The 27705-nt window shown below is 38.5% G+C and overlaps 1 protein-coding gene across 1 annotated transcript; it reads left to right on the forward strand.

Annotated features, from left to right (window-relative positions):
• Nucleotides 1-1864: 1864 nt before the first annotated feature.
• On the forward strand, nt 1865-27125 carry SLC26A3 (solute carrier family 26 (anion exchanger), member 3). The gene is given in 20 exon segments (XM_008567366.1): nt 1865-1995; nt 2505-2644; nt 3947-4057; nt 4308-4474; nt 5853-6017; nt 7549-7701; nt 8146-8228; nt 11657-11804; nt 11916-12029; nt 12135-12212; nt 15450-15545; nt 16569-16675; nt 18001-18070; nt 18157-18249; nt 19529-19624; nt 19931-20164; nt 21967-22021; nt 25028-25170; nt 25292-25352; nt 27085-27125. Coding segments are annotated over 20 exon segments (2286 nt in total).
• The last annotated feature ends 580 nt before the right edge of the window (nt 27126-27705 follow it).

Raw genomic sequence — 27705 nt, forward strand, 5'->3', positions numbered from 1 at the left:
TTGGATCCCTCACAGGATTAAAGCTGTTCCCTAAAGACACTCCAGACAGCCTTTGTGAGAGATCCAAGATGTCAGAAATCGTTGGCCATCGATTAGATCTTACACATTAATGCCCCAGCCATACTGTTGGTAATTGGCAAAAAAGGACAAAAATCCATGCTATGCATAGCTATGAGCAGGCCAACTCCACTTTGTAGCAAGTTCTTCTGATAATGGGAAGTAGTGTATAGTTAGTGGGGTCTGACACTTGCAACAGCAGGTGAGGAGACGTAAGAGGAACAGAGACAAAAGACAGGAGGGAAGATAAGCAGCTTGGGAGTGGAGGGGTGAGGAGTCTCCAAGAGAATAGCAAAGGGGCACCTAAAAGTCATAGCCAAGTTAAAAGGGACTCACATCCAGGGGGGTCAGGCCAGAGGGTGGAGCAGAAGCACTGTACTGTGGCCGGAGAGAGGACGCTAGAAGAGGCTAGGGAATGGGATGGATGAGAGAAATGGGTGGTCAAAGAGAGATCACGCGAGGCCAGGAGCTGAGGTCAGCATCTGATTCCTGGTTATAAATCGAGTTCTGCAAACATGCTGGAAATCCCTTGAGGTATGAGAGTGCACCATGTAACAATTTACAATCTACTGAGATAATTTAATTCATCACTGTGATTGAAGTTAAGGAACAAAACTTGGGCATTATGGTAGTAATACAGAAACAAGACTAGGAGGGAAAACGGTAAGTTAGTTGGAATGTTCTTCAATTATATTTATATTGGACAATAAGGAAGCTGCATGTAATAGAAGAAATAGCCAAGAAATCTGGAAACGGAAGTCCCATTTTTGACACTCTACTAGCTGTATGACCTGAGAAAACGTACTTAGATTTTGGCTGGAGTCAGGAGTGTGTGTGATCATCTTATCATTTTAAGAAGAGAAGAAAAAGAAGAAGAAGATAATAGTAATAATAGTAAGTGCCTCAAAAATCGTGAGGGCTAACTTGGTAATGTGCATTAAAAGTTTCATAAAATTGGTCCTTTAAGTATAACAGAAACATAATTGAGAGAAGAATGAAAAATTTAAACATCTTGCACAGAAAATACTAATAGTTAAAATAACTATCATTTAGTGAAGACTTATGGTGTCCTGGGCACAATACTAGATGCTTCACGTTTAATCTCCACGATCACCTTGAAACTTAAGTATCATTATCCCAATTATACAGAAAAGGCTCAAAGAGGTTACCACCAAGATTTTCCTTAAAAAAGAGCTTATGACTCATAACTAAGTAACCTAGTTAATAGTTTGTGCCATGGACAATATCTTTGAATTTCACAAATTAAAAATACTTTATAAGGTATTATAAAAATTCTGATGGGTAAATTGGAACAGCCTTGACTGGAGTTAGGGGCAATAAATAAATTTTAAATATAATCTGTTCCAGTACTCTGATGCCATAACTTTGGAGACATTTCTAGGGAAAAGAAAACTGACAAGATCTCACTTTGCTAGTAAAACATGGACTCACTGATTAGTAAACCGAGTCAATTATTATTGCTTTCTGGCAATCTTTTTAAAAATTTTTTTAAAAAGCTCTTGTTTACTTATCCAAAGGAACCATGTCCAGCTCATTGGAGTAAAAAGTGGTATCACTGTCGCAAAACACAATCTAGGTCCCTTAATCTTGCTTCTTTTGATCTCAAAAGGTGGTAACATTCAGTTCGGAGCTCACTCATCTGTAAATTGCATCACATTATCTCTGAGTTATTTAAGAAGCAAGTTATGTTTGGTTTCAGGCATTTTAACCTGCTAAAGGCAAGAAGAAGCGTTCACCACACAGTCCCAAAGTCCTTCCACTTGTCACAGCCACCAGAGAAAGCAAAATGATCGAGCCCATCGGGAATCAGTATGTGGTGGCCAGGCAAGTGTATTCTTCCAGTGCTTTTGGGGAAGAACATAAGAAGAAATACAGACATCATAAGACATTTCTGGATCATCTCAAAGTGTGTTGTAGGTAAGATATTTTTTAAGGTGCTGGCATTGGGAGTAAATGAAGCAATTTCTTCTACATTTTCTAGCTTTCAAGCTCTCTTTTCTGGCTCTAGTTCATAGCTTACAGAGTCCTTTCATCTTTGGTCTCCAAACCTCCTACTCCCTGCCAGAGTTGGAAAGGTAGTGTCTAAAATGAACATCATCTCAGCTATCAGCACAGTCTTTCCAAATCAGACAACTAACACGTGGGGGCAGAGGCAAATTCTCAACTGAAATGTCACGCAGTTCAAGCTGAGGATGACAAATAAGTTCTACTATGACTAAAGAAAAGCAGTCACTTTTAAAAAAATAAAATCCTCTGGTGGTGACCAGGGAGCAGTTGATATGGGAAAAGAGGTGAATGCTAGTGGGAGTAAAATTGCTAGTTTAATCTTTAATATATTGTGATCTTTGCCAATTTTCCACCAACGATTAGATGCTAAACTTAAAATGTGATATTAATGGACTGACCTGTGGCTTTCATGTTTTCAGCTGTTCCACACAGAAGGCCAAGAGAATTGCCTTCTCTTTGTTCCCCATAGCATCTTGGTTACCAGCATACAAGCTAAGGAGATGGCTGCTCAGTGACATCTGTTCTGGTATCAGCACAGGGATAGTGGCTGTATTGCAAGGTAACTTTTTTTTAAGATATAATTCATATTTTATAAAATTCACCCTTTTAATATGTGTAATTCAGTGGTTATTAGGATATTCACTTGGTTGTGCATCTATCACCACTATTTAATACCAGAACATTTTCACCACCACCACCCCTCAAATATTCCTTACTTGTTAACAGTCACTTCACATTCCCTCCTTCACCTATCCCTGAGCAATGACTTTCTGTCTCTATGGATTTGCTTTTTCTGAATATTTCATATAAATGGACATATGTAGCATCCTAGTTACCAGCATAGGAGCTCCAGAAATGTACAATATGTAGCACTTTGTGTCTGGTTTCTTTCACTTAGCATAATGTTTTCAAGGTCCATCCATGTTGTAGCATGTGTCGGTACTTCATTCCATTCTATGGACAAATAATATTCTGTTGTATGGATATACCACATTCTGTTTATCCTTTCATCATTTGACGGACAGTTGAGTTGTTTTCCATTTTGAGACTGTTATGAATAATGCTATTATGAACATTTGTGTACAAGTTTTTGTGTGAACATATGTTTCAATTTTCTTGGGTATATACCTAAGAGTGTAATTGATGGGTCATACGGTAACTCTATGTTTAATCATTTGTGGAAGTGCCAAATCATTTTCTAAGGTAGCTGCACCATTTTCCATTCCCAATAGCAACATATGAGGGTTCAGATTTCTCCACATCCCTAGCACTTGTTATTGCCCGTCTTTTTGTTTTATGTATCCTAGTGGGTAGGAAGTGGCATTTCATTATGGTTTGATTTGCATTTCTCTAGTGACTAATTATGCTGAGTATCTTTTTGAGTGCATACTGGCCTTTTGTATATCTTTGGAGAAAATGTCTATTCAAATTCTTTGCCCATCTTTTGATTGGTTGTCTTTTTGTTGTGGAGTCACATGAGTTATTTATATATTCTGGATACTAGACCCTTATCTGGCAGTTTGCAAATAATCTCTTCCATTCTGTAGGTTGTCATTTCACTTTCTTGGTAGTATCCTTTGCAGTACACATTTTTAATTTCGATGAACTCCAATTTATCTGTTTTTTCTTTGGTTGCTTATGCTGTCAGTGTTATCTCTAAGAAATCATTGGGTAGTCCAAGGTCACAAAATTCATACCTATGTTTTCTTCTAAGAGTTTTATAGTTTTAGTTCTTACATTTACATACTTGATACATTTTGAGTTATTTTAAGGTCTAATCTTAAACACCAGAAGAAGCTAATGTGAGCTTCTATGGTTCCTCTTGCACAAAGTAAGGACCTTGCTGCTTGTGTGTTTACAGGTTTATCGTTTGCTCTGCTGGTCAACATCCCCGCAGGCTATGGGTTGTATGCAGCCTTTTTCCCAATCATAGTATACTTCTTCTTGGGCACTTCTAGACACATATCTGTAGGTAAGTCAGTTACTGGGTTGATTAATGCTCACATTTCTTTTTCTTTATGAAATCTATTAGACACATATTGTATCAATTCCAAATTAAGCACAATCCAGAAGAGTCATAGTTTCCTGTAAGAATAAGGACTGGAGTTTGGGAAGGAGGACAGTGCTACAGATGGCAGTCTTTTTATCTGCTACACTATGGTTGAAAGACAGTTATGCTTTAGGAAGGCACATAGTGACATAATTCACCCTCTGTTAATTAGGTCCATTTCCAGTTCTGAGCGCAATGTTGGGAGCAGTAGTTTCAAGAATAGTGTCAACTGCCAATACAAATTCTATGCAACTGTCTAATGATACCTCAGTGATTGATGATGATACGAAGGCAGTGTTGGCAGCTACAACAATTACAGTCCTTTCTGGAATCATACAGGTGAGCACTTTCTCATGGAATCAGTCTGCCCCAATCTGCTTATCTTTACTGGCACACATCTTTCAGGGGTTTTTCCCCTTCTGCTTACCTCTCCTCATCTTGCCTTTGGTTTGTATCCCTCTTTTGGTGGCCCACAGGAAATAATTTAAGAAGGTCATTTGCTACAACCAGAGGTAGAGCAAGAACAGATCCACATTGCAAAATAAGTGAATGTGGGTCTAGATAAAAGGAAAAATGGGAACAGGGAGGCATAAGTGGCAAGGAGTGGAATGTTTAATTCAATAAATACCTAGGAAGTGAACAACTATAGGCAAGTAATAGTGACCCTGGTGGCTTTGGAATTTTTTTTATAATTACTCAGTGACTATAATATTGTTGGAAGGGATGGGGGCTTTGTACTGTGAACTGTCCATTTAAAAGATTTTGGTAAAGCTGAAGAGGATTATGGTGGGGCCTAAAGTGTCAATCCCAAGACATATCCTATTAGGGATATGTGGTATACCATGGCGGTATAGTGAAAATGTCGTGGAATTTTCAAGATGTTGCGTAATTTTATGGTTAGTGATATTATTGGTTAAGACCATTTCTTAAAGAAAGAAAAAGTCAATTTCTACTGGAATATAACTGTGGATCCTATTGACAACATGGTCAGTTGTTTCTAATATATTTCTGAACCTAGTACAGAAATGGAAGCCAACTGACTTTGTGCACCCACCGCTCTGGCTACACTCTAGAGACATTAGTGGAAAGGCAGACCAAGTATCCAAGGGAAGTAGAATCCATCCAATTCACTTTATTGCAAAACACTGATCACTGATGCTTTGGGGCAGGGATATGGGGAGATTAACTTCCTTTATCCCCCAGCTAAAACTGAGCACTTCTGATGTCTAGTACACCATTATGTATTTCTTAAGCAAGTTGAGCAACTTGTTTGAGGGAATATGAATGGACACTAGCCCATGCATGCTACAGCAGCTAGAAAGTGAAACTTAAAGTCACATCAGCGAATTTATGAGAGCTAATGCTAGATGAGATGCTACTTAAAGGTGAATGGGTGAGTCTTCTAAAGACACTGCACCTAAAAATAAAGGGGTGGGTCAGGGAGAGGGAATAAGCCTGTTACTTCTTGGGAGCATGCTAGACTTACATCCTATTTAAACACTCTGTAGCTTTCAACCTGGGAGGTGCAGTAGGAGGGAAGGAGAGGGAGAAGCCCTGGATGGAATGTGTTCTAGGAGGCAGGGACATCTGCTTCTTCAAGGCATATACATGCAGGCTGAGCCTTTACATTTTGAATCATTTCAGTTGCCGGTCCTTTAGTTTGCTGAGGTGTACTCCTAGTCTACACTTAACAAAGCTCTCATCTTTCTCTTTCCAGCTTGCCTTGGGAGCTCTGCGGGTCGGATTTGTAGTGATATACCTATCTGAGCCCCTAATCAGTGGCTTCACCACTGCTGCCGCTGTTCATGTTTTGATTTCTCAACTCAAATTCCTTCTTCAGCTGACAGTCCCGTCATATACTGATCCATTTTCATTTTTCAAAGTAAGTACTTCTTTCACTTAAAAAATATTGAAATATATCAAACTCACTATTACGTTTCTTGGAAAACTTCCCCTTCATGCCTTTGCCATGGGGCTCACCTACAACTTCTAAGAAACTAATGAATTGTGAAATTTATTCACATTAAGAAAAAGTTAGTGGCAAAGAGAACAACACTGAAAATCAACCACATCTACCATACAGCTAATGTGAACAGCAGAGATTATGTAACACTTGTCTTGGATTTTACTCTAAGTATTTCCAAAAGAAAAAAAAATCAAAGTATATTATTCAAAGCTTTACTCTTTTGTTCTGGGTTTTAAAATTTTTCTCAAGGGCCGGCCTGTGGTTCACTTGGGAGAGTGTGGTGCTGACCACACCAAGTCAAGGGTTAAGATCCCCTGACTGATCATCTTTTTTTTTTTTTTCACTTTTTTGTGACCAGTAAGGGGATTGCAACCCTTGGCTTGGTGTCGCCCGCACCACGCTCAGCCAGTGAGCGCACTGGCCATCCCTATATAGGATCCGAACCCATGGCCGCGATGCTCCCAGCGCCGCACTCTCCCGAGTGAGCTATGGGGTCGGCCCCTGATCATCTTTTTTAAAAAAAATTCTCAAAATCTTATTTTGAAAGAATTTTGCTAGAGTTATGATGTCTTCCTATTTCTTTAAAAGCAGGTCTCATTCTTTTAGATTTGAAGTTCTTGAGTCTTTTATGCATTCCTGTTTATAAAGCAAAAGGAACTTGTCCAATATGTAGATATTCTTCCCTCCTCCAGAAGATGCAAGGTGGAACAGATAGTGTTGTTGGTACTTCTATCAAAACAGTCTTTGGGAGTCTGAAACAGAAACTGCTCCAAATCGGAACCAACACTCTCTCACTCCCCTCTGGAGCTACTCCTAAAGCAGAGTGTACTAAGAGTAATTTAGGATCCACTTTGGGCTCGTGGGTATGGAACCAAGATGGCTTCAAGAAGTAGAACTAGGCACTGTGCACAGTTAGCTAGGAAATTATTTTCCAAAAGTGACACTGAGGGTCAGCTATGAAATGAGAGGTCTGAACTTTAAAAAGGCCAGAAATTAAGGAGAGACATGCTAAGAAAAACTATCAGGGATTAGGAGTTATTCCCTGGACAGAACAGTAGTGATAACTATGAAACAAACAAACAAACAACAACAACAAAAAAATGATGTCCAAAGAGGCATCTAGGGGCAGAAGAGACCAGTTGTAAAAATGTGAAAAGTATCCAACAAAATTTGACACTAGCCAAAGAGATTCCCAGCAAAAATGCCAGAAGCATTCCTAAACTAGTGTTTTGCCTATACTGTGCTAACTTACCTTTCTCATGTCTCCATGCTAGTCTCTGTAATTTCACAGTCATTGTTAACACAAGCAGAACAAAGAATTGCTATCAATGTATGTCAGTCCTTTCACTTCAATGTTTATTTTTGTATTTGGAGATAAGTGTTGGATACAAATTATAAACTAATATAGAACTTTGATGTGTTTTGCTTGTTTGTTTTTATAATGCAGGTACTAATTTCCGTATTCTCACAAATACAGAAGACTAATATTGCAGACCTTGTGACATCTTTGATTGTTATAGTTATTGTATCTGTGTTTAAAGAAATAAATGACCACTTCAAAGCCAAACTTCCAGTGCCTATCCCAATCGAATTCATCGTGGTAACTGATCATCTTAAGACTTTTCTTCATAGTTAGTCTAGTGTTTTTATGTTGAAAGCCCTTCACCACCCGTAGAGCAGGACGTTTTAGTGGGGCATGTGCCATTTCTGTAGTTTCTTGGTGTAATATTTAGTAAGATTTGCTCTTCACCCAGAATTTAATAGCTTCCTCTTATTATTTTGGGCTTATTCCATCCATGTAAGACAAAGAGGGTGCAGAGAGCAAGGCCTCTAAGAAGACTTGGCAATAGACCCATCTGAATTAGAGCTGTGGCTCTCAACCCTGATGTCACGTTAGAATTGCCTCATGACTTTTTAGAATGTAACAGAGCCTGGGCTGGAGATTCTTATTAAACAGGTCTAGGGGTGGGTCCAGGCAATAGTATTTTTTTTTTTCAAAGCAATCATCTCACATTTCTAACTTGGGCAATTTGCAACTTTGCAGACTGTGATCGCAACAGGCCTGTCCTATGGCTTTGACTTCCAGAACAGGTTTAATGTGTCTGTGGTTGGGAGTATGCCAACTGGGTAAGTGCATCTTCTATAATGCCATCTCCAAGCACTAAACAGAGCATGCGGTGGTTACAGGAGACATACAATCTGAAATGCATCAACCGTTGTCAGAATCCTCCCTGCACCCCGCATCCGTGAGGAAGGCTCGCTACTCCTCTTCTAGGAAGGAGCCACAAAGAAAGCCAGGGTCCACAGTTCTTACTATCAGAAAGTTTCTCCTGTGGAAGAACTCACAAACCAGACCAGCAGGGACTCACATGAAAGTAAAAGTTAGCAAAGTAGTGAAAGTTGAAAAATTGGCAAAACAAACTACTTCTTCTCATAAAGAAGCAACGACTGAAACCAGCTTTCCTTGTTCATAAATTACTACAAACAACATGTGGTGCTTTGTTTGAGGTTACTGGAGCTAAGTTCTGAAAGTTCAAAAGAGACACTGAAGGAATACCGGCACACTGCTTGAACAATCCAGATAGGCACACGCTGTCCTTTCTCATGATCAAATTCAAAGTAAGGCCAGAGTGACTTTTACCATTGCAAAAGGATGAGAAGCCCAGTTTGTACAAAGAATTTGAAATTTTTTTTTTCCTTTTTGTCTTTTTTCGTGACCGGCAATGGATCGCAACCCTCCGTGTCACGCCTGTACCGGATCGGGACCAATAACGGGATCGCAACCCTCAGTGTTGCGCCCGCACCTCGCTCAGCCAGTGAGCGGGAACCGGTCTGTATGTGGGATCCGAACCCTCGGCAGGAGCGCCGCTGCGCTCCCAAGCGGTGCACTGTAGCAGTGCGCCACCGGACCAGCCAAAGAATTTGAAATTTTATTCCACTACATTTAGTGGGTTGAAAAGGGAGATCCAGTTTTGTACTCTCTTTCCTCTTTCTGCCCTCTGACCATAGCATTAGTTTCCTCCAACTTACCAAGGAAAGTTTTCCTGTTTTTTTAAAAAAGACCTCTCTCCTTCCCCATGCTTCCCAAGTATTTGAGAATTCCAGAAATCAGCATTTATATGTATCGTTGACTTAAAAATAGCCAAATTCTTTTAAAAGTAAATATATGTATATTTTTAAGGCAAAAACAATTATTACCAGATCTTCATGTGTTACACTTAATGAAACTCAAACATCACTTTGAATTTTTAAAGTTTTTAAGTAGAAATTAGGCTGAAGGACTATTTCTAAGGTTTCCCTTCACCCTGGAACTTTCAAGTCATTACACTTTATTTGTCTTGGGAGACATAAACCAAATAGAAAGATAAATAAGGAAATAAATAGAAAATCAAAGAGGACCTTGTTGGGAGAGTTTTGAAAATAAAAAGTAAAGTTAAGATCACTGAGTTACAATCTTAGAGACCTTATTTAGTAAATATATTTTAAATGTTAGTGGACCTCCCTCCACAAGGTGTGTTTTGTGGGGGAAGGGGGTAACTCACATTTATTAACCATTACACTCCACAGAGAGGCAGTGTAACTAGTAGGTAAGCTCAGGTGCTCTAGAGGCGGAGTGCCTGAGATTTACTTCTGGTTCACTTCTTGACCTTGGGGAAATCACCAAACTCTGTGCCTCAATGTCCTTGGCTGTAAAAATAGGGCTAAAAAATAATACCTATCACATAGGATTCTTCTAAGGATTAAGTGAGTTAATACATGTGACATGTGTAAGTGCCTGGCCTATATCCATGTTCAAACTACGTTACTACTATTACTAATTTAGCACCTCAGTTAAGTACTAGCCACTTGACATGCTCTTTAAATTCCAATTTTTTCTGGGTGGCGACTGACTGGGCTTTTTAAATTTCTGTTCATCACAAATAGAATATAATTGTAAGCAAATGATTATTAATTATTGCTAATCTGCTATTAATGAGTATGCCACCTTAATAGTTATTTTGTGAAGTCTCACACACTAAATGCAATAACTTGTCTGAAAGCAGGTGCTCATTGAAATAGTAAACGAAGCATAAAGGATATATTCAGATTCAGAGAGATCCTACAATAATAGCTAACCGGCACTTTGTATTTTACAGTGTGTAAATAGTATTTGCCTTTATTATTTTATTTGACCCTCCCACAAAACTACGAAGAATAGAGAATAAGTCTTATTATCCTCACTTTACAAATGAAGAAACCCTGGCTCAAGGAGGGTAAATGGCATAACTGGGAAATGAACCCATGCCTTTAGACTGTAAATCTTCATCACACTGCTCTATGGTGTCCAAAGTCCAGGACAAAAGAATAACAGTAGGGTCCTGGTTATTAAAAAACGAAACATTCCGGGCCGGCCCGGTGGCGCACTGCTACAGTGCGCCGCTTGGGAGTGTGGCGGCGCTCCCGCCGAGGGTTCGGATCCCACATACAGACTGGTTCCCGCTCACTGGCTGAGCAAGGTGCGGGTGCGACACTGAGGGTTGCGATCCCGTGGCCGGTCCCGGTCCGGTACGGGCGCGACACTGAGGGTTGCGATCCGTTGCCGGACACGAAAAAAGACAAAAAGGAAAAAAATAAAATAAAATAAAATAAAATAAAAAACGAAACATTCCAAGCTAATTTTCCAACTTATGGTGGTAGCACAGTATGGGATAATAGTACTTCATAATTATGCTGGAATGTATAATTACCATTTTACCTATTTTACCATAGATATTCGCAAAACATAGAACAAAACAGCAATTCCGAAAGAGTGGACTGGATCCAATTAATACACTTCCAAAAATTTTTAGGTCAGAAACAGATGTTTGTAGGAGCTAAGCATTTTAGTAAATAAATGCTGAGTTCGAGGTATGTATACTTCTTATAATACAGTTAGTAAGTATGATTTAACTGCTCTAAGTGTATGAGGCATAAGCACAGAAGTGTCCCCTCTGAGTTAATAGTTTATCTGATATTATATCACTTCAGCTGAAATCACTCTCCAGCAGGGCCATGGTTGGCTCCAGCATTCTATGGAGTGCAGGGCAGAGTCCAAGGCCCATCTCTTTGCCAGGGGGTTGAAAAGTTATTGTTATCAATGGAAAGAAGACTTTTTTGCTTTCCTTGTCTCAGAATTGTGTTTATTCAAAGAGCCTTCATCCATGGATAACTATCAGAGGCATTGTGGGTGATGCTTGAAACCCAGTGTAACAATATAAGTGGAATCTAAGAAGTTCAGCATGAAGCTTTAGGGATGTAAGTGTACATTATAATGTGGTTATACTGGCAAAATCATATCAAACTTACCACAATCATTGGACTGGATTTACAATGTTTTTATCAAATTCAGGGAGCATTGCTTTTCAATGATAAGATAGCAGATTCCGAAGTTTTCAGTGGAGCTAAATTCTTGTAAGCCGTGCTCTGAAGTGAGGCACTACCCAGCCTAGATTGCATTCATTAATTGATTTGCTCAAAAATTACATGAGTTTCTAAGCAAATTGGTGACATTCAAACTTGCCTAATTTCAATTTTAGATTCCAGCCTCCTACTACACCTGATGTGCAAATTCTTCAAGACACCATAGGAGATAGCTTCAGCATTGCAATTGTTGGCTTTGCAGTGGCCTTTTCAGTTGCCCGTTTCTATTCCCTCAAACATGATTATAAGATTGATGGCAATCAGGTAAGCATACACCTTATGCTGGGTCTGATTAGGCAACTTTACAAAATATTTTGTCCACATAATATCAATAGTACCACTTCTAAAAAAGATCCCTCCTTGTTCTCCTGTCAGGAGTTAATAGCCTTGGGATTGGGTAATATACTATGTGGATCATTCGGAGGATTTTCCGGGAGCACCGCCCTCTCCAGATCAGCAATTCAGGAGAGCACAGGAGGCAAAACACAGGTATTTGGAGATCTTTGCGGCAAGGGTCATCCTAGCATTAGTAACTGGGCAATCCAAGCCAGGGAGAAAGTCGTGTTCGAGCTGGAAATTTTTTTATCTTCACAGATTGCTGGGATTATCTCTGCTGTCATTGTGCTGATTGTCATAGTTGGCATTGGATTTCTTCTGGAGCCCCTGCAGAAGGTAACACGCCTCTCTCTGTGGATAACATCTCTCACTTCTGGTTCTTAAACTCTGAAAGCACAAACTAAGAAAACTGAAGTAACTACAAACTCTCCAGTACTCTTCTTAGACAATGCTCCATTAGCCAAAAATATTTATTTTCCCTAGCAGCATTTTATGAATGTGAGGAATGCAGATGCCCAAACTACCTTATCTATTCTACTTACTCTTTGCATGTGCGTACCCCAAATATAATTAATGTTTAGACAGGAAGGCACCCTGGCACTACAGCTTCAACATGGACTGATCAAAGTGAATATTTTCTTAAAGGCTGATGTAATCCGGCCCCCTATCTAACTCAGAGAACGGTGCTACCAGCCACACACCTGTTCTTAGGAATATGCCCAGCAGCTCCTAGAGATTTGTTTTGACTGCAAGACCAACACTGTCAGATCGCAGGAATGGACGGAACAGCCAGACACAGACCTCGCATCTTTACCCCCCTGCTCCTCTGTCTGTAATTTTGAGTGTTTAGTTTAATGCTTTCTAACCTGCTACAGCACCCGGATTTTAAAAATAACTTCAGACTCTGAAAAACACAGGATCTCTAGGGAACCAGACAATGGTGAATACATTGTTGTTTGTGATTTTTATATGATTTGAAGGTGGTAGGTGGAGCACTGTCTCTGGAGAATTGTACACTACTTCAAATCCTGGCTCTTCCACTTATTATCTGTGTGCATTGGAGCAAATTTCTTAACCTCTCTTAACTTCAATTCCCCATTTATTAAATAAGGAGGGGAATAATACCCACCACACAGAGTTGCTGCCAAAACTAAATGAGATAATGCACATGAAGTATTTAGCCCTGGGCCTCGCATATAAAAAGTATTTGATAAGTGATAGTCATTATTGTTAACATGACTATTGCAATTATTATTCTACAGACATTCTATTGCACTTCTGACTATACAGGACATAGAGACATGATACAGCCCACCAGTGTCTATTGTTTGTTATCTATGCTTTTTTTTCTTGTTGGTTGGTAGCAGAAATGTGAATTTGGTCCCAAGTTTCTGGACTTCCAGTGTGGTCATCCCAGAGAGCCTTACAGGCCAAATCTGTCTTAAAGCAGTGCAGAGTACTGCTTGCCAAAAATATGTGTTCTCCATACACTAAACTACTGATTTCAAAATGAATGGCATGAAATGAGTCAAAAAATCAACACTAAAAAAATGGAAGAATACATATCTCAACAAAAATACCTGCGCACACACTCATCCCAACACAAAGAAGAATTCTGCCCTACTGTACTTCTTCCCAGGTATAAACTTGGGTTCTACTTTGCCCACATCAAGTTGGAGATGACAAACAAACAATTACCTTTTAAAATCCTCTCTCTCCCAAATAAACCACATTCAAGAATATCGTTTTTCAGGATGTTAGTCGAAGTCCCTCCTAGAAAGGATCCATGCAATAAATTATCTTTAGACCATTGTGTCAGGAATCTTTGTTTCACCTGAATAGCTACTTTGGTTCTTTTTATTATACAAAGGCAAAATAACTCACAATAATAGCTGATAATGAATATTTGTTGAGTGCTTACTAAGCATCAGCAGAGTTCTAAGCATCTTATATGTATTTAATCCTTTATATCAAATGCAAGTTTGGATACCACGTTTCTAGTAAAATTATCCTTTTTTCCTTTCTATGATTTCTCAATACTCTGTAATCTTAATTTTAAAAAGTACTCTTTTGTGTATGTATTCCATTACAAATTATTTCAAATTGTTTTTCCATGGTGTACCTACCAGATGGGAAGTAATGCCTAATGAAAAAAAAAAGTCTGTTCTAAAAAGTGGCACTTGATATATTTTATACTCATACTAAAGTCCTGCAAAAGGGGGAAGCTTATTGTAGAGAGTCCTATGAACCCTTCACCCAGCTGCCACAATGGAAACTTCTACAGCTGCAGTACATTATCAAAACCAGTACATTACAAAACATTTGTACAGTACTGTTAAGTAGATTACAAACTTTATTCCGTTTTCACCATTTTTTTAACGCTCATTTATTTATGTGCTATTTCCTTTTTAAATTCACTAAAGACCATATTTCTGCTAAACAATGACCTCTGTTCTCACAGTGAGTAAAATTAACTGCTTAGATATTAAATTATAGAAGTTTCTTGTGAAAATTAAAATTATCTAGATCAGTTAAACGGTCTCCAAGATATGAAAATAAAAACTGTTTGGTTTTTCTTTGTACACTGTGCTTTCATGGTATGAAAGCAGTCAGTATACAAATTTCATACTCCCTTCAGAATAGAACAGCTGGAATGGGGAGAGGGGAAGGAAATGTTTTTATCATTGTGTTAAAATTCAAATAAAGAAGAGTGTATACTTAGTTATTTAGCATTTTTCACCCTAACTATCACAATTCTGGCAAGACAAGTGATTGCATTCTGGCATGTGAAGAATCAGAAGCCTGAAGCGTTGCTGTAGCAGGGCTGAGTTTATAGCCCGGAGCACTCAGTGAATCTGCCATTCAGTGGTGTCAACATCTCTTCAAAAGAGGCCGTGTTCAGGGTGGTTAGTACTGACTTGGGAAATACTAATTCATTAGCTCATTCACTCATTCATTAAATAATTATTAAGCCCCTCCTACAAGCATTTACCATAGTAGATTCTGGAAAAATAGCAGGAACAAGACAGATATGGGTCCTACTGTCCCAGTTTGCCTCAAGTCATTGCTAACTTTTTGTGATCTTTAGCCTTCTCTTACAAAATGGCATGATTCCTGGTCATCATCAAAGGTTTGAATTCTCATTCCAGGACCTCAAGCTCCCCAAGCTATTTTTTTTTTTTTTACAGAGAGCAACCTCTGTCTCCTAGACTCCAATAAACAGACACACGTTAGACTGTGTTTGCTTGTGAAGAAGTTATTCCAGTGCCATAGGTCTTAAGATCTGCCTTTCTCTATCCCAAGGTGCTGGCTAAGTGCCATCAGATCACTTATGACATAATTACAAAGAGAAGTTCATCCCTTGCAACTGTGGTGGGGACAAAGCCATGCTTGGGGCCATGTCAGAGTCCCAGTCTGGTGTGTCTTGCATGGCATTGCACACCAGAAAAGGGTAAATCCCTTTACATGCTTTGAGGCCCTTTAAAAGATTCACTTATCTCCAGCCTTCACCTTAGCTTCTATGTGGTTTATTTGATTAACTTAAAGTACATCTGGTGTTTATGTTTTTTACAGTCTGTCCTGTCGGCTTTAGCCCTTGGAAACTTAAAGGGAATGCTGATGCAGTTTACTGAAATAGGCAGATTATGGCGAAAGGATAAATATGATTGTGTAAGTAGAGGCAATGGTATTTGAAAGAGATAAAAAAAGGATGGGCTTTTAATGCTGATGTAAAAATGCATATTTATATTGTAAATTAAGTGAAATTTTGTTTCTATATATCTGTTCAAAATAACCTTAGTTTGTTTTATTTACTATCTAAATTGCATACTCTAATGATCATTCTCTGGGATTTTAATTTAAAAGCATGGGCTACTTGCAAGCAGGAAATGCTCCGTGAAACGCTAGTGCAGAACTTCCTTAGATCTATTCTAAAAGTTCTTGCAGTCATCCCAAATGCCACAGAAACTCTGAACTTTAGGGTATGCATTTCTTCTGTTCTTCATTACGTAATGTGTTGGTTTCCAGAAAAAAATCTGTGAAGAACTTAAATTCTCATCATTCCTTTTGGAAATATTTTCTATTTTGGAAAAGCTCTCCCTTGCTCTCAACATTCCCCACTAAGAGAAGCAGAGTCCATAATGTTATCAGGGTCAAAGTCTGTGGTGTAAAAATGCTTAACATACCCTATGGTATACTTATAGAGCATAAAGTAATAAGCTACACTTGGTTTACTTTTGGTTCTGATAGATAATTGGGGGGTATTTTAATACCCTTTGGCATGCTAAAATTCTTGTAGAGATAGTAGCCTTTAATTAAATAACAGACCAAAAGTAAGAGATTCGTTCTACCGGTTAATGGATTAATTTTAATGAACAGCAGCTGGTTCTGGGATTGTCGCTATGACAGACTCGATCCCATTTCCTTAACTGGTCCAGGGATGGGATTAGAAATGGATACACTCTCTTTGGATCTTCTTGTATTTTCTTGTGCTTCTGTGGCCCAACATGTGGGCCAGCAGAAATGACCTCTTGAGACAGGTGTCTTGTGTGCACTTTGCTCCCTTGGCCCAAGATGACAACTTCCAACCTCTGCCTTGGGCCCTAGATGTTTGTGCTTTTTCCATAGCTTAGGACTAAGGCACTGTTCTTTAATCAAAGTAAATTGTTTCTATATGTTGCTTTCTTTTTACAGTTAGTTTGGATCATGACCTTCACCTTGACCATTGTCCTGGGACTCGCGTTAGGCCTGGCAGCTAGTGTGGCGTTTGAGCTCCTGACCATCGTGTGGAGGACCCAATTGTGAGTGTTCATTGCACTGAGCATCCTGGCAGGACTTGTCACTGGTTAAGAGAAAAGTAGTTTGGTTGAGAGGCATGCATATCTATCAGGATTGGCCACTATATCCTTCTTCAGGTTGCTCACATCAAGGCCTGAAAGGCAAGAGAATGGCCCAGCTTTAGAGTGTCAGCCCAGGCAGAAGACCTGCTGTTGATATGCTCCTTGCTTTGATGCCAGTTCAAAGAAATCATAAAGCTTCTGAGTCTATTTGTCCAGCTGTAAACTAGAAGTAATTCTACTCTGAGTGGGTTTATTGTCTTTGCCTTAGATGTGTTAAACATGGGAATGTGTTACTGAGAAGAGTGTGAGATTCTCCGTGTCTAATGGAGGGCTCTCCCCTTCACAGGTTGTTAGATTGTACTCCCACCTTAAAAGCATGGAGCTGGCCCCTCTCATCCAAAAATTCCACAAAAGCCGCTCAGGATTTTTGATTCTTAATAGTCATCAAGTCCAAGTGTCTTTGATTTTTAAATCTCTGCCATATAATATGACTACCATGTGGTCACCCAGTCTGTGCTGGATTACATGGTATGATGGAGAAATAAGGCTCCTTGGGAACTAAGGAGCTCGAGAACAGAAGTTGTTAAAGTTAATCCCTGACTGATAGAACATACCATTATCAAAATGCTCCTACACTCTTTTATTTATTTATATTTTCATTCGATTCTTTACTGGGGAATAGAGTCAAACTGATTGGTCGTTGCCAAGTTATTATGCTTCTCCTATGTCCTCATCCATACAAGTCATAACTGCCTTACCTCGCTGAATAACTGTGATATTCAGAATCAGAATGGTAAATGTATATGGAAGTGCTCTGGAAACTAAAGTGGCAGATGGGAGACACTGTTTTAGGAGCTGTGGGAGGACACAAAAATAAGTAAAACAAGGTGTTTGCCCTCCAGGGCCTCTAATGGCATGATGATTCCTCAACCTTTAAAATTTTAAAAGGTGGACCGGCCCGGTGGCGCACTGCTACAGTGCGCCGCTTGGGAAGCGCTACGGCGCTCCCGCCAAGGGTTCAGATCCCACATACAGACCGGCCGCTCACTGGCTGAGCGAGATGCGGGAGCAACAATGAGGGTTGCGATCCCATTGCCGGTCCCGGTCCGGTACGGGCGCGACACTGAGGGTTGCGATCCGTTGCCGGTCACGAAAAAAGACAAAAAGGAAAAAAAAAATTTTTTTAAAGGTGAGCCTGCTTTGGTATGCTAGAAAAATAATCAGTTAGCCTTTTAGAGCTAACAAACATGAATAAATGATTTACTTGGTGTTGTTTTTCCCTACAGTCCAAAATGCAGCACACTGGCTAATGTCGGAAGGAGCAACATCTATAAGAATAGAAAAGATTATCCTGACGTAAGGGAGATTTTTCCTTTGACTTGCTAAATGATATTAATATGAATCTAATGGGCACCATCTAATATTTCTTCTCTGCCTTACAGATGTATGAGCCGGAAGGAGTGAAAATTTTCAGATGTCCATCGCCCATCTACTTTGCAAACATTAATTTCTTTAAGCAGAAAGTTATCAACGCTGTAAGGTTTGGGGTTATTTAACTTTTTTTTTTTTTAATTCTACTGAATTTCTGGGAATGAAATATTTGTTTTTTTAACAAGAAGGTCATTGACTTTACATGTACTGAGGCTGGGTTTTCAGTGTTTTTGTGTCTCAAGTCCCAGAACGGGTGAAACTACCTCACAAGCAGTCCATTAATATGTTGGGAAATAAGCCTTTTGGATGAGATCCAACATAGAATCATTTTATCAAATTCTGCTGTAAAGCAAAAAGATTTCCACAAGGTTTGGGGCTGCTGGTTTTTAATAGATATTATCGTACAGATTTTCTTTGGGCATCAACTTCAGAAACAACAAGGGAGCATTTAATATTTGACCACATCATTGAAGAGATTCAGGATAGCAGTTGTAAATGAATATTTAACACTAGCAGTAAATACTGGTGTCCCTGGTAAACTAGGGAGAAGATGATGAGGAAGCAGTCTTTAAGGTTAAAAAACAATTCAGTACTCAATCTTGAGACATGCCTTTTGGTCTACTCCGCACCTTGCATCGACCTTCTGCTTAAGCCCTCACTATTATTTTTAGTTTGCATCAGATATTTTTCTACCTAACTACTTTTTTTTTTTTTACAAAAATGGGACTATACTGTATACATGACTTTCTATACTGCCCTTTTCATTTAATCTATTATCTTTCCATTGTAATGTCTTTCCTTGACATTTTTTGTCAAGGATTTTTTTATTACATAATTTGATCCTCCTTTCTTATTACTCTGGAGCTAAGTATTGCAGCAATAGGAACACATTTGTGTTGAAAAGAGTGAAATAAAAGTTAGCCCCAAATCTAATACTAAAATTAAAAATAAAATCATGTTATAATACATATTATAAAATATAATCATATAAATTTTAATAGAATAAAAATCACATAGAAGAAGAATACTAATTAGGTGCCACCCATACTCAACAAATAGAAAATAAAATAAAATTCCCTAAGAGTTGTGTAGGCCCAAAATATAAACAGATTCAAAGAGGGTTTAGATCCATTTGTGAATAATTTTTGCATAAATCCTGGGCTGTACAGAGGTTTCTGAATGTTGATAACTGCATACAGGCTGAGCAGACCATAGGTCTGACACAGTGTTGTTGCTGATGTTGTTTAGACCACTTTTAAATTTTACTACAAATGTCTTTATTATGTGTCCCAATTCCTCAACCCATACCAGCTGAAGTTATAATTATGCTACATAAATAGCAGAATATTCAGTACTCTTGTAACACAGCAATGGTATTTTCAGATTGGCTTTAGTCCACTTCGAATTCTACGCAAACGCAACAAAGCTTTGAAGAAAATCCGAAAACTGCAGAAGGAAGGCCTGCTACAAGTGACACCAGTAAGTTTCTAGACCACAGTTCTGTGCATTATAGCTAAAAGCTTAGTAAAAATATAATTCAAGGTGTTAGTTCCAATTCTTTAAATAAACTGCCAGATAAACAAGGTATTTCTTGTGTCAATTAATGTCATATTTTTAAATGACATCTTTGAGAGGCTCCTTAAAATTTTCTCCTGGGAAAAATACCAAAGACAAGGGTCCATAATCCCATTGTTTGACTCAACTTTCAGAAACTCACTGGTTATCCTTAACATCCACAGTGTTTTTCTTGGTCAGGGTTAACATGCTTGTTATCTTTTCCTGCAGAAAGGATTCATATGTACCGTTGATAGCATAAGAGATTCTGAGGAAGAGGTGGACAACAATCAGATAGAAGAACTGGATCAGCCGGTCAACACTACAGATCTGCCCTTCCAGATAGACTGGAATGCTGATCTTCCTTTCAACATTGTAGTCCCCAAAATCAGCCTGCACAGCCTCATTCTCGATTTTTCAGCAGTGTCCTTTCTTGATGTTTCTTCAATGTCTGGTCTCAAAAAGGTAATTTCTTTTTTCTTAATGGAAACAACCAATCAGTAACTAAAGGTAAAAAAAAATTGTATTTGTGGGAGGATACTCCTTCAGATAACTACACTTAATTACAAGTAAATTATAACCTTAGAATATTCCATGGAATAATGTGGGGAGGAAGGTGGGAAGTGTTCAGTGGATTCTTTAAAAGTGCACTTCCCAGGAGACTGCATATAATTTTTAAGGCAATCAAACCTACAATTCTAATGTCTGCTGAACCTGCTGACAACTATGCTCACACTCTTATCGAATTTCAATTCTGTAGTGCTTTTAAAGCCTTGTGGGCATTGTATCTAAATTATCTTGAAATCAGAGAATATGTGGAAAGGTCCTGGGAAAAAGTGGAATAGTGGATCCTTTTGTTTTTATTCTCATCCATTATAAACGGGTGAAATTTCACTTGGCTATCTAAAAATACATCTAAAAAATAGATATATAAAACAAACATCATTTAAAATAAGGATTGAAACAATCAGGTTGCAGTCCATTTTGTTTCCATACTTTTGTTAGCATTTCTAAAACAAATCAGTTTCTAACAGAAATGCATAAGAAACACATAAAGAAAATTTAAGAAACTTTATATTTCCCTCCCTTTTTCTTGGATTTTCACAGAAATCTGCCTAGGAAAGTGCTGACCTAAGAAAAGATCTATTAAGTATGAGTGAACTGGTCACAAAATAAGAAAATGGAATCAATTTAGTTTCCTTCAAACTTAAAAAAAAATTTGTAACATCACAAAACTCTCAAGACTGCTTGCTTTTTCTTTTCTTTCTTGGCTTTTGTTTGTTTGTTAACTTTAGCTTAGGAGAAAAACAATACACACACATCTGCAGCATTTACTTTGATCCTAGCAGTATAGCACAAAAGACAGGGACTCTGACTTAGGTTTCTTTAAAGCCATAATTCTTAGTTCAGTGCCTACCAGAGGTTATAAAAGTGTTTATTGATGATGGTGATGATATTAATAACCTGATCAACAGTATAAGCTACTTTTCCTACCTTATAGCTGTTACTCATATCACTACTGGTATTTGTTCTTAGCCTAGAGACCAGGAAAATGGATGAAGATTTGTTGATACTAGAAACATCTAGTAACTGTGAACAGGAATAATGAACAACTTATGGGCCACAGGGCTTTTTTTGCTTTTTGTATTTTTGTTTTTGTTTTTTTACTTTTATGTTGATAGAAAGCTCTGGTCAAGATCATCACATATAAGTTACCATTTTAAAATTAAATCAGAGTTGATCTTGTGAGTTTGAAGCAGAACATTTTCCCATAATACTTCCTACAATAATGATCATTTGGAATTTCTTACTAAAGAGGAGGGCACTTTCCTTTGAGTTTATTTCTTTCTGTCATGGAGACTTATTTTTAACTTTAATATCTCTCTCTTTTTTTTTTTCTTTTTTTTTTTCTTTTTTACTGACTGGTAACGGGATCGCAACCCTCGGTGTCGCGCCCGTACCGGGGACCGGCAACGGGATCGCAACCCTTGGTGTTGCGTCCACACCGTGCTCAGCCAGTGAGCAGGAACCGGTCTCCACATGGGATCTGAACCCTCGTCGGGAGCGCCACCACACTCCCAAGCGGCGCACTCTCCAGTGCGCCACCGGGCCGGCCCATAACTTTAATATCTCTTTATACTGTTATCTCTTTGCAAAATGTAAGAGGTTCTGAAAGCAATAATCACCTGTAAGATATAATTACCGTAGTTTTATGTTTCTGACAAGTAAAACTCTTTCCTAAGGAAGACGTACTTTCTTTTTAACAGATGTTTCAAGAATTTATCAGGATCAAGGTAGATGTGTATATTGTTGGAACTGATGGTAAGTTGTTTTATTTTTATTTTATGTTAAGGCTCATTGCCAACTCTCAATCTATACAGCCTCTCCAAAGAACGGGTATTTATGTGATCATCAAGAAGGAAGCCTAACTTGTAACTGAGCCAATAGAAATCCCTATAGAAACAGCATCTTTACATTTAGTTGTGTTGATGTGCAATTAAATGAATTTTATGTGTTAAACCCTAATTTAACAGGCAGCAAAGAGGTAAATATGTTAGCCATCTTTTATTCTAAACTTTCTGAAAAAGTAGCCTTGTTTTCAGTCTCTCTTCTTCCCCTTCATGCATTCCTCAGCCCATAACAACTTGGTTTCTGCTTCACCTTGCTGATGAGGCTGTCCTTGCCAAGATTATCAATGATGTCCGGATTGTCAGATTAATTGCCTCTGTCTCAGCCTCCTTCAGCTGGAGTTTACTTTAGCATTTGGCCATTTCTTTAGCATTTGTCTTTGAAACTCTCTCCCCAATTGACTCCTGCAAGACCTTTCTTCTGATTCACCTCCTACCTCTCTAACAGCTCCTCAATTTCTGACATTGGCTTCTCTCCCACCCCTTAACAGTTGGTCTTCAAGCTTCAACCTTAAATTCTATAGCTCTAATTCCATGGACTCTTTCTAGTCAATCTCCCACATGCTTATGACTTCAAGTATATCTGCCTGTTAATGGATCCCCAAACTATGCCTCCAGCCCAGACCTTTCTTCTGAGCTGCAGACCCATGTAGTCAACTGTCTAGATGTCCCCCAGGCACCTCAGATACACACATTCCAAACTAAATAGATGACCCTCCCTCCCAAAACTACTTCTTCTTTCCTATCTCAGTTACTGAATCTCTACCAGTTGCCAAAAGTGGAAACCCCAGAACCATCTTTCATTTCTCTTTCTCTCCTTCCCTGTACAGTCAGTGAGCCACCAGATCCCATAAATATTTCCTCCTGAATCAGTCCCTTCCTCTCCATTTCCACAGCCTTAATCCAGACCCTTATCGTTTCTCACCTAGGCCTTTCTAGAAGAACTTTCTAAGGAGTGTCCTTGTCCATCCTGAGAATGCTCTTCCATCCCATTTTCTGACTAGAAAATTCCTTCAAGAATTTTTCCTCCAATAACTGTGAAAACTTCCTTGTTTCCCCAGGCAGAGCACTGAGTCTTCAGACTGTGTGCATCTGCAGAATATACACATATCACATTATTCTGTAGTTGTGTGTGTGTCCCCATTAGATTATATAATCTCTTCCAGGGCAGGTATTTGTCTTGTTTATCTTCTTATGCCCTGTTCCTTGCCTACTTCTTAGGACACAACAGACATTCAATAAAGACTTACTGAGCACCTGTTTGTCAGGTGCTGTTCTGGGTGCTGGGTACGCAGCAGTTTGACAAGCCCCTACCCTCATGAAGCTTATAGTTTCATAGGAAAGCCACATAATAAGCAAATAAAAACATATTTCAGGTAGTGATAAGTGGTGTGAAGAAAAAAACAGGGTTGAGAGACAGAGAGCGACAGCAAAGGTGCTATTTTAGACTGGCGATCAGGGATGTCCAGTCATGTGACACTTAAGCAGACCCTGGAATGAAGTGAGGGAGTCATCCTTGACAGTATCTTAAGGGACAGCATTTTAGGGAGAGAGGACAACTGGTAGACAGGTCCTCAGAGAGGCATGAAATTGGCATCTTTAATTTCTCCCTCTCTACTGGCTCCTATCCCTAAAATCTATAGATATATATATTCTAGTTTCAAGGCTTCCTTATAATTAAAGATATTCTCTTGATCCCAGCAACCCCTTAATCTACTAAATTATTTTACTCCGCCCCATCATCCCAGATCTTTTTGAAAATGTCTGTTCCTGCTGCCTCTACCGCCTGGCATCCCTCTCAGTGTTTAACTGAGATCATCACATTTCTTACCATCCCAGGTTCCACTGACCACAATGCCCTCCCCTCTCTCTCTCCCTTGGTCACTGGTAGGTCCTGTCTATGTTGACAGCTTGCCTGTGAACAGAATTTCCCGCCTGTGTGCTTCTGTACCTTCTCTTCCCCTGCCCTTCTCCAAATTCTAGGCAATTTTAAATGTTATCAGCTCAGTTAAGTTTTCACAGATGCCCACCAAGAGCAAACGATCTTTACCTCCTGTCTTAGAATTTCCATAGTATATGATTTATACCTCTCCTATTTATTGAACAATAAAATGTGAAGACCTACTAATGTACTGGGCATTATTTTAAAAACAAAGAAAACAATGAAGGAGAAAATTAGATTGCTCCTTGCCCTCATTATTGTACAATACTTTTCCTTTCAGTACTACAGTTATACTCATGGATAAATGTTCTATCTTCCTTGAGGGCAAGATTCAGGTCTAATTTATCTTTTGATCCTTCTTATTACTCAGCCAGAGCTTTGCACATAGTAGACATGAGGTAATATTTGGTTGAGTGATCTGTGCAAGCATTGTTGGTTAGTGCCTACAAGAATGGGATTTCTCAATGATTGGAGAGGTAATGTGGAATGCTAAGGAAGATGTTTTCTGATAAAATCCATCAGCTTCAGAAAAATGGGCTACAGTTAAGTAATCAAGAACCACAGCATATCGCTGGTCCATAAGCACATGCTCTATTTTGAAAAATCCCATTTTTAATAACAGGTCACACTTGATGTTCCAATCATTAAGTATGGAGATTAACTCATTAGGCTCCTGCCTAAATGAAAATGGATTAATTTTCTTCTAGGAATTACTCAAGTTTTTCTCATTTATATGTTTTCTTTCTTCCTTTTTACATTAGGGCATTAAATATATTTTTTTATTAGAAAGGTGTGCTTTAGTTCCAGAAGACAATGTACTAATGATACACCAGAATCGTACCATTGCAACCCACAAACAGCCAAACATCATTGAAACGTACATTTGCAAATGGAAGTTTAAATTACCAGCCTCAAGGGGAAACATATGGCCAAACAATTATTTCTTCCTAAGTGTTATTGCATCTTTTCTTTCTTCAGATGATTTCATTGAGAAGCTTGCTCAGTGTGAGTTTTTTGATGATGAAATCAAGGACTCAATGTTTTTCTTAACAATTCATGATGCTGTTTTGCATATTTTGATGAAGAAGGATTACAATACTTCAAAGTTTAATTCCAGTCAGGTATGGCTCTTTGATGACTTTCACATTTGTGTAACCAACCGTCAACACTAAAATTCCCTTTATTTTTAAACATTAAAAAAAAATTTGTCCCTAATCCATATTGCCATTCTCTCTTCCTCAGGAAAAAGAAATAAAATATGATTTTACCATAAACACAAATGGAAGTTTACGTAATCGGGAATGTCTGGTAAGGCTCTTCAACAGGTTTATCTTTATGTAGACATCACAGCAAATAAACCTTAAAAGTAGTGAGGCCTCTTCCAGCGTGCTGCAGAAAGTCCAGCACTTGCTTAAGCCTCTGTGCCTCATTCCTAGAAAACTGAAGCAATGCCAACCAATCTCATAAGGAATTTTGAGGAAAATAAACTCAGATCAGTACAAAAAAGGATGGAAAATAGTGGTAGCAGATCTCTATTAATGCAATATTGAGCATATATTTTTATTTTTCAAAATACTTACAGCCATGATCTTATTCTGGTCCTGTAGTAATCCTTGAGGCAGGGAAGGTATTGCTGTTTCCATTTACAGATGAATTAGTGATGGAGCTGAGAAGCTAATACACATCTCCCGACCTCCAGGTACACAGGAAGTTGCTAGCACAGTGCCTAGCTCAGCAATGAAAGTTGTTCTTTCCTTCCTTACTAGAATGAGTTGCCAATTCAATTCATCATTTAACGGGATAGTTCCATTTCATTCTAGAACACTCACGTCTACAACATTCAATCCTTTAAGACAATGTCTGTAGTTTGGGAAAGGCAGAATCACAAACCAAAACAGGTTTCTGCTGTAGGTGAGGAATGTGATAGGTGCATTACATTCATTATAACAATATACAAAGAAAATATCTTCATTTTACAAATGAGGAAATTAGGAAACAGGCTCCAAAAGCTTAACTAATTTGCTTAAGATTACACACCAAGTGACAGCATCAGGATCTGAATTAAGATCTGTCTGATGACAAGACCTGTGTTCTGTGCACTATAGTACACGACCTCTATATCTTGGTGGAAAACTAATAGATTGAGGGTCCTGACAAAGACTCTAATGATTGTTTTCAAGTATGGGAGGTGGCTGGTGGCATTTCACTTGTTGAAGAATGGTCTAAGAACAGCAAAAAGGAATTTAGATTAGAAATGAAGAAGAAATGTATGGCATAGGATAACCCTTGACCATTATCAAGAGTGCTATCAGGTAGCAAAGGTCAGATGAAAAAGACATTCCAGAGAACTAGATAGAACTGAGGTAAGAGGAGAGGTTAGATGACTACCATGATTGTTTCCCAGAATGATTCTGTTTCCCAGTGCTGGATTCCAGGGAAACCCAAGTCTAGCACCTTTCCTGAGTACCCTATAAGGAAAGCCTCATACCAGAAACCCTCTCCTCAGTAGTTGGATTCAAAATTGTCTCTAAGTATTAGGGGATAAAGCATAGGAACAGCATGTAAACCTGATGTCTGATCTAAGCTTTAGAACTACTTGTCTGACGGAATGTAGTCAGCACCATGTTGGACCTTGGCTTCCCCACATTAAAAAAAGAAACATTCAACACCAGCTCCTTGCCTTGCTTAGAGGAAGACAGATAAATCAGCAATTGAAAACAGGCTACCATTGGTGACTGGAGTGAAAGCCGAATGTGCCTGACCAGCACACATAGCCCTTGGAGCTTGTGTGGCCCCTGAAACAAATATGAAGAAATATATTGCTATAACACATTGTATCATTATTTTGATTAAGTTAAATTAGGCTGTTGAAAAACACACATATTACAACATGTAGATCTGTGTTAAACAAGTAGGAGTGAAAGGCATTTCATCATTAAAATTCAAAACAAAATTTGTTGATGACTCTGGTAAATTCTAGATCCTAAAATATGATTATTGAAAGGGTCAGAACTTAACAAATATTTTAAAACAAGAACTTTCTGTCTTCCAGATACCACTTGAAACGAAATTCTAATCAAAACCTAATTCAGAGGGATCCTCATCTGACTGTCACTTAAAGAACAACTTTACACCCAGAAAGTTACTGATAAGTTCATACATTGTATGAAGAATATTTTTATTTCACAGATTTATGTTTAAGACTTTGGAATGATATTGTTCTATCATGGTATATTTTTCACATGTCTACTATAAAATTATGTAAATACTCTTAATTTTATACTTTGTAAATTTATCAAAGGAAGAAAATTGCTTTGTTTATATGTATTTTTGTAGCACTGGCAGATTTCCATCCAAGTCACCATCTTCATGTGTATGTTTTACAGTATATTTACTTTGCTTTGAATCTCTTAATTTATACAGGTCACACTAATATATCTCCATTCAAAGAAATTCAGTTGTACAGTGGTTGTGTCTTGTTTTGTTCAATTTCTTGGTGGCTTTCTTTTTTCACTGGTAGTCATTATTTGTAACTCCCAGGGCAGAATAACAGCTCTAGAGTTCAATTTTAGCTGGACAATGAGATTCAGTACACATGCTTCTTGAGTTCCAGTCAAGAAGGCAGAATAGACGGTCCCCAGCGTCACTCTTTCTCA

Source organism: Galeopterus variegatus, unplaced genomic scaffold, assembly GCF_000696425.1.
Source record: "Galeopterus variegatus unplaced genomic scaffold, G_variegatus-3.0.2 Scaffold313, whole genome shotgun sequence".
Lineage (NCBI taxonomy): Eukaryota > Metazoa > Chordata > Mammalia > Dermoptera > Cynocephalidae > Galeopterus > Galeopterus variegatus.